Source organism: Gadus chalcogrammus, chromosome 23 (assembly GCF_026213295.1).
Source record: "Gadus chalcogrammus isolate NIFS_2021 chromosome 23, NIFS_Gcha_1.0, whole genome shotgun sequence".
NCBI classification, from domain to species: Eukaryota; Metazoa; Chordata; class Actinopteri; order Gadiformes; family Gadidae; genus Gadus; species Gadus chalcogrammus.
This window is the reverse complement of record NC_079434.1, coordinates 8,060,798-8,068,834: the sequence shown is the minus strand read 5'-3', so window position 1 is coordinate 8,068,834 and position 8,037 is coordinate 8,060,798. Positions and strand designations below refer to the sequence as shown.

Here is an 8,037-nt window from a genome sequence, read left to right as displayed (position 1 = left end):
GTCGAGGAAGTCAAAGTTGGCGTCGCCGTCGCCCTCTGCGTCCTCAGCGCCCGGTTCCGCCTCGAGAATTAAATTATCGAATAGCGGGGGCACGAGCGGGGATGCCGCCTCCATCATGTCCGCCGAGCTCGTTGTCGCGTGGGACTGATGGGTGCTCGTTGAGGCTATAGCGGGGGCACCCGCCAGGCAGGGATCCTGGTTGGTAGCCACCGTCACCCTTAGCCTCCTTCCCAGAATTTTCTCCGGCATTGATGTGCAGTGAGAATGCGGGTCCGCTAGCGAAGCTTGAGCGTGTTTAATGCCCATGCACGCTATGCACATGGGGTGGGGATCCCGGCCTGATATGGAGGCCCCACATGACGCGGGGCACAGGCGGGATACAGCCTCCCTAGCCTTCGGCGCCGACCCTTTGGCGGGGGTGGCGGGCGAAGGCATACCACAGAGTTCACTCGCCGTGATGCGTTCGTTATTCTCCGGGTGTTTTGGCTCAGCCAACAAGCTAATGTGTACTGTGCCGTGGTAAGCTCGCCTTGACGCGTTAGCCGATAAGCTACACCGTAAACCAGTGCACCTGTAAACAAATACAGGGTAACCGGAGAAGCAGCTCGCCTTTATGCGGACACTGCCCAGCGGGTGTAGTAACAGATAGCTTCTTACGAAGTTATTACTCAGCCGAACCAGGTTAAAAGCCTACAACTGCGTTCGGCGACGGAATCCTTGACGGCCCGTCTGTGAACTGTTAAGCAGTTTAAAGCTAACCTAGATGAGCTGAGGGAGCTTGAGTAGCTTTCTCACGGGAAGAAAGCGAGAATGATTTGAGGAGGGCGGGTCGACTGTATAAGTGCAGGGGGCGGGACCCTGTGGCACAGTCCGACCTGTCTGTCAAGGACAGACGTGGTGCAATTGGAGCTTCCAGTAGTAGGTCACGCCTAGGCGATTCCCATAGTGAAACACCGAGCGAAGTTAGAAAAAGAACTAGTAATTAGGGGACTGTAGAATGAAGGGTTACCGATGGAGATGGGAGGAACCTCAGAGTTGTAAGCGCCGTCAAACAAGCACCCCAGAGTGTGAACCAGTACCGGCAGCAGGATTTAAATAGTGGGACTGAATATAGTGTCTCATTCATTCAATTGAAGCAGGACAATACGCTTGATCATTGTTTGCTGCCGTTAAAAATAATAATATGTAACGTCTATTAAAAAATAATAATAATAACGACAGTCCCCCCTCATTCTGCTCCTGTTCATTCATTAAATTACATTTCATACAGTTGTTGGCGTGCTATTCCTCTCCATCGTCGTCCGTCGTCTGCTCAGAGAGGTTGGAGAGAGGTCTGTGAGTGTTACTAGCTTTACATTTTTAATATGCCACCAATTCGTTTTTTATCCTGAAGTATGTGGAGGGAGAGAGAGGGAGGAAGGGAGGGAGGGAGGATTTTGGGGATGCTTTACTGTATGATTGTATGATGATACAAATTGTCTTTGTGAAAATAAAGGAGAAAGTATTGTTTAAAAATACATATATATATCACTTCAAACGTGAACACATGAGTGTTGGGGATAGCAACCCTATGAGAAGTAAGAATGACAACAGACTTGACAAAAGGGAAAACTCTGAAACACTGTGGTTTACGTGTGTGTGTGTGTATGTGTGTGCGTGTGTCTGTGTCAGTGTGTCTGTGTGTGTGGGTGAGTGTGTTTCTATGTGTGCATGTGTGTTGACCTGCCTGTTTGTGTCTGAGTAAGGAGCAGAAGGTGAAAGAAGAAGACACTTTGTACTGTTCATTGTGGTCTAAAAATGTGATTCTATGATGGGGCCAGTAGTTACCAGGCTTCTGTTCCTTCTTCTGTGAATCTTGGTGTGAAGAGGAAGGAAGTCTTTCAATGCTGTTTGCTGTCGGTTCAGCTAACTGCATCAACTGGAACCACAGACTAGAAGTCAGAGCAGCTTCCTTCTCTACACTAACTTGTAACTTGCATTGCTATGGTTAATGAATCTTATTCATAGAGTTTTGCTTGAATGTCGTTTTTAATTGTTTATTTGTTTTTTTATTCAGGTGTGTTTAAATATCTCCCAGAACAACATAGTGAGAGAGGAGAGGACTCACTATGAATAGATCAGCAGCAAGAGGATTTCTAGCTTTCCTTCTATCAGTACCAGGTTGGTTCATTTACATCGTTAACATATAACTGTTTCAATAACATGACAACCAAGCAACTAGAACGAGGAGAGGGTGAAACCACAGCACTTTGAAGATGGAATACTAGCAAACAGAACATTAAAGAATCACCATCTAGAACGCTGTGTTTGGTTAAACAGACCACGAGAACAGAGAACGGTCCACTTTACATGTTTCAGTCATTGTAAAATACCACTTTGTTGCAGGTTTTATACAGCCTCTTGAATTGAAGGTACTGTTTTTAAGATAACAATACTTTCCTGGTTGCTAGACGATCCTGAACGATATACATTATGGGGTTAGATTAGTTAATTTTCGACTTTTCAACTTTTGAAAAGAGTTAAATATCGAAAGCTACTGTTTTACCCCTATTTATTCTATTAATGATGATTTAGACATGAATTCTGCTGCAATGTTAGAATTCAGATCCACTGATAAGGTAGACACTACATGCCATCTCCTTAGCTCTCTCATGCTCTCCTCTCCTTCTGCTCGTCTCTACTCCTCTCTTTTCCTTCTCTCTCACCACTATTCCCTCTTCCTCTCCATGTCTCCAATCCTTTCCTCTTCTCCTCTCCTCACCTCTTCTCCTCTACATTCCTTGTCTCTACATCTGAGTATTGACAAAGCTTATGGTAACATTGCCACAAAAGAAGCACATAGACTTTAGGGCCGAGGCCTCCAGAGACTAAGCACAGTAGCCTCCACTACCCTGTTACGCATTGGGGCTGCAGCGACCTATGGGTGCTCTACCACATCCTAGCACGGTGGTATCCTTACCGGGCACCATTCAATCATGGACTAATCAACCGCAGTGCTTAGGTTGTCAATGCCTATTCATTCCCTTTGCTCCCCAAACTCCCTGCTGTATCTTCGTTTGTCGCGTTGTATTTTGCCGGAACGTGGATCCTAGTTTAGACTTTTAAGAATAGTGTATTTGAGACACTATTCTTACCTTTATTTTCATGCGGAAAGTCTGTTTTTTGTACTGTGTTTGTACTTACTTCCCCGAAGAAGTCATTTTGTTTTTACAAACACATGGCTGCCTGCTGCCTCTTCTTTCCGCACATCGATCCACACCTTACTCAGACCATAACACCACCCTATTTCATGAACTGTTAGTGTGTGTTATTCAGTAAGTAATAACACACACTACCCCCCCCCCCCCTCCACCCCAGCTCAGTGGTCAGCATGTATCTGTAGTTTCCATCTCCACCCACCAGCCTCCATCTCTTTATGTATCTTCTGATCTGTTCATCAGATGAACCTCTGTGTCTTGTTCATTCTCAATGAGATGTGTTTGTTTTTTCACAGTGCTTCAGGGTAATGATGACTGGAGAGTTACGTACTCATCTAGTAATGTCTGCGCTTTAAGAGGAGCAATGGTTGACATCATCTGCACTTATGAATACCCTGACAACGTACAGTACCACCCTACCACAGTCACAACACTGGGGTTTACTAAAGAAGACAACCATCAGCCAGTTGATTTGCTAAGTGATGCAGACCATACAGGTCGTGTTGAATCCAGCTGTGGAGAGGTCAGCTGTACCGGGTCCAGATGTCATGGAACATGTACCCTGAGAATCAGAAACCTGAGACAGAGTGACTCTGCTGTCTACAAGTTTAGGTTCGCAACAAACCAAACAGGTGGGGAATATACTGGTGACCCTGGAGTGACGGTATCTGTAACAGGTAAACTATGATGAGTCTGGTGTGTGTGTGTGTGTTATGTTTATTTGTTTGTGTTTATTGTTTGTGTGTGTGGCTGTGTTGGTTCTAGAAAGGTTATTTTGTGTAATATTATTTTAATTTAGAATGATCATGTAGAACTTGTTCTTACGCACAGATCTCCAGGTGAAGGTGTCCTTTTTTTACCCTACCAGTCCTACCTGGGCAGAGCTGAAGTGTCACAGTATGTGTGATCTAGCTGGTGACCCTCCCTACATCTGGTTCAGGAATCGACAGAATGTAGGACAGAGAATAAACTACAGGGAGTATATTCAGTCTGAAGGGAGCTATTCATGTGCTGTTGAAGGATACGAACATCTCCGCTCTCCTGTTGTGTGTAAGTCTATTCCACAACACACTGACATGATACCAGATGTGATGGACCTTTGAGGGTACAGAACTACATGTTATTATGAATGAGTGCAGAGCCCGTTCAAACGGGCCTCTTCAGAACGGACCGATTGCTTAGGCTCTCGTATTGCTGCTTACAGCTTTTTTGAGTGTCGCTCCTTTAAAACACTTCACCCTCGACACGGCACTTCCTGTGTTCAAATTAATACACCCGCCAAGTGAGAAGTAGATCAAATGAACAGTTGTCGAGAAAACTGAAGGACATGCAGACAATGTAACGGGGGGGGTAGGCAGAACCCAAGTGCACAGACAGACGACAGTTGTAAAACAGTTTCAAGGATTTATTCTGGTACAGGATCGGGCAGGCAGAGAGCAGACTGTAAGTCACCGACAGGTGGGCAGTGAATCGTCAGTGGGTCAGCAGGCGAGGGGTCGGCAACGGGAGGGCAGAAGAGCAGATCGGGAGTCGGGAACTGGACAGCAGACAGACCGACAGGGACTCGACGTCGGGCGGGAGGTCAGGCAGGCGAAGGGTCGATAACAGGAAGTCAGGCAGGTGGATCAGGAGACGCGGACAGAGGAGCAGACAGGCCGACAGGGACTGGACGGCAGGCAGGAGGTCAGACAGGCGAGGGTGCGTTAACAGGCAGAGTGGAGTAGACAAAGTCAATCGGGAGTTGCGGGAAAGCTCTGAATGAAACAAGAGACCATCTGGCAAGGACTGAGTGAAAAGAGAGGACTGTTATAGGGGGAGCACAGGTGAGGTTGGTTGCGTTAATTAGGGGAGATCAGGGTCGCAGGCATGTGAATGGGAAAACCAGGGGCGGACCATGACAGACACACAGAAAATCGACTTATTATGTTTACAATAAAATGTCAGTTGTACATCTAGCATCAAGGTAAATTGAACGAGTAAACTGCTGAACTGCAGGGCAAGTGTGTGAAGTAGATCAGATGAACCGTTCCTGAGCTATTTGAGGGACATTGTACATATTCCTAACTTTATTGGTAGATGCACTGAAAATCTCTGTATTTTATAAAATTAATGAAATGTAACTTTTAACAGATGCCTTTACAATTGTTTTATTTTTGTATTTCTGTCTTTCAGGGGGGGTTGAAAAACTCCCCCCATGGGTACTCCACTAGTGTCACATGATGTTGTGGAATATTCCTTTCACAGATTAGTGGTCAGCATGTATCTGTAGTTTCCATCTCCACCCACCAGCCTCCATCTCCTTATGTATCTTCTGGTCTGTTCATCAGGTGAACCTCTGTGTCTTGTCCATGTGTTGTTGTTTTTTTACAGGGCTTCAGGGTAAGGGGGACCGGACAGTTACTTACTCATCTAGTTATGTCTGTGCTTTAAGAGGAACAAAAGTTGACATAAGTTTTACTTATGAATACCCTGACAACGTACAGTACCGCCCTAACACAGTCAATACACTGTGGTTTACTAAAGGAGACAAGTATCAGCCAGTTGATCTGAAGCACAATGCAGACTATACAGGTCGTGCTGTATACAGCTGTGAAGAGGTCAGCTGTACCAGGTCCAGATGTCATGGAACATGTACCCTGAGCGTCAGAGACCTGAGACAGAGTGACTCTGCTGTCTACAAGTTTAGGTTCCCAACAAACCAACCAGGTGGGAAATATACTGGGGACCCTGGAGTGACGTTATCTGTAACAGGTAAACTATGATGAGTCTAGTGTGTTTGTGTGTCGGTGTGTGTCTGTGTGTGTGTGTGTGTTTGTTTGTGTGTGTGTGTGTGTGTGTGTGTGTGTGTGTGTGTGTGTGTGTGTGTGTGTGTGTGTGTGTGTGTGTGTGTGTGTGTGTGTGTGTGTGTGTGTGTGTGTGTGTGTGTGTGTGTGTGTGTGTGTGTGTGTGTGTGAAAGGCTGGGTGGGTGGGTTGGTTTGTTGTAGAAAAGTAGTTTGCATTGTAAACACACAAAACACAAAATTACTTATTCATTTCTGTCATTGGTTCTCATTCCCAGACCTCCAGGTGAAGGTGTCCTTTCCTTATCCTACCAATCCTACCAGGGCAAAGCTGGAGTGTCGCAGTATGTGTGGACTAGCTGGTGACCCTCCCTACATCTGGTTCAGGAATGGACAGAATATAAAACAGGGAATGATCTACTCGGTCAAACCTCAGCCTGGAGATAGCTTCTCATGTGCTGCTAAAGGATACGATCTCCGCTCTCCTCTACTCTGTAAGTCCACACTGCATCACAACTCATGTACTGTGACATGATACCAGATGTAACAAACCTTTGAGGCTATTGCTAAAGAACTTAATATCGATTTACAGTTATTTTGTATAATTAATTAAATGAAATATTAACAGATACTCCAAAGACCCCCTCAGTGACCGTGAGTCCCTCTGGTGAAATAGAGGAGGGCAGTTCAGTGACTCTGAGCTGCAGCAGTGATGCCAACCCAGCAGCTACCTACACCTGGTTCAAGGTTAATAGAGATGGTTCCTCCAGAAAGATGATCCAGGGACCACAGCTTGTCTTTAGCAACATCCTGTCTTCAGACTCTGGACAGTATCGCTGTGACACTAAGAATGAGCTAGGGAAAGAATATGCCTACCACCCTATTGATGTCAAATGTGAGTAAAAGCAGAGTACAAAATGAGCTTAACTGTGTTAGCATTAATTATTAACCAAAACTTTGCCACATTGTGATTTTGATGATCAATAATAATGTCATTAATATAAATGCTGTTTTTACATGTTCCTTTGTTTCTTCAGATGGGCCTAAACACGTATATATTAATTCAAGTCCCTCTGGTGAAATAGAGGAGGGCAGTTCAGTGACTCTGAGCTGCAGCAGTGATGCCAACCCAGCAGCTGAGTACACCTGGTTCAAGAACAACCAACCTCTGCACTGGGAACCAAGTCAACCTCATACCTTCCCCTCAGTCCGACCTGAAGACAGAGGAACGTACCGCTGTCAGGCAGAGAACAAATATGGACAACTGAGCTCTAACTCAATATTCATGGATGTCCAGTGTGAGTTGAATATTGGACTAATATGTTAACATCTTTTCTATATCTTGTCTTTAAAATGTAGATCTGGTATTCATGTATTACTGCTTGCCTGTAAACAACATTGACTCACTTATTATACTAGTATACCCAAGTGGGTGCTACACACTGGTGGTGGTTAGTGAGGTCCCCCTTCCCTGTAAAGCGTCTTTCAGTGTCTAGAAAAGCACTATATAAATTCAATCCATTATTATTGTTATTGCAGATTCATAACTTAAGGATGGATATTGTTATTGTGTGTTCTTGACAGACGCTCCAAAGACCCCCTCAGTGACCGTGAGTCCCTCTGGTGAAATAGAGGAGGGCAGTTCAGTGACTCTGAGCTGCAGCAGTGATGCCAACCCAGCAGCCGAGTACACCTGGTTCAAGGAACATGAAGACTCAGTGAGAGAATCAGGACAGAACTACACCATCACTAATATCACATCTGAGCATGGAGGAAACTATTACTGCCAAGCCCATAATGCAATCGGACTTCATAATGCTACCTTTTTGTTAATCCAAGGTAATTTCTAATTTAAAAGAAACACACACCTTTTAAATAGTCTGAGGCCCACAGTTAAACGTTTTCCTATTTATGTTGCATTTTGCCACCGGTGTTTGAAATCAACTGACTATGTTCCAGTGACATCATCATCATCATCATCATCATCATCATCATCATCATCATCTCATCGAGCAATGGTAGCTGTAACAACCATTGCTGTCTTACTGGCCACCGTACT

The 8,037-nt window shown here is 45.0% G+C and overlaps 1 protein-coding gene across 1 annotated transcript; it reads left to right on the top strand.

Moving 5' to 3' along the window:
* Positions 1 to 5,391: 5,391 nt before the first annotated feature.
* LOC130377647 (B-cell receptor CD22-like) lies at positions 5,392 to 7,305 on the top strand. Its single transcript, XM_056584803.1, has 5 exons — positions 5,392 to 5,395; positions 5,568 to 5,576; positions 6,257 to 6,472; positions 6,607 to 6,873; positions 7,016 to 7,305. Exons 1-5 carry the CDS (start codon positions 5,392 to 5,394, stop codon positions 7,303 to 7,305), a joined length of 786 nt encoding a protein of 261 aa, XP_056440778.1.
* Positions 7,306 to 8,037: the final 732 nt, after the last annotated feature.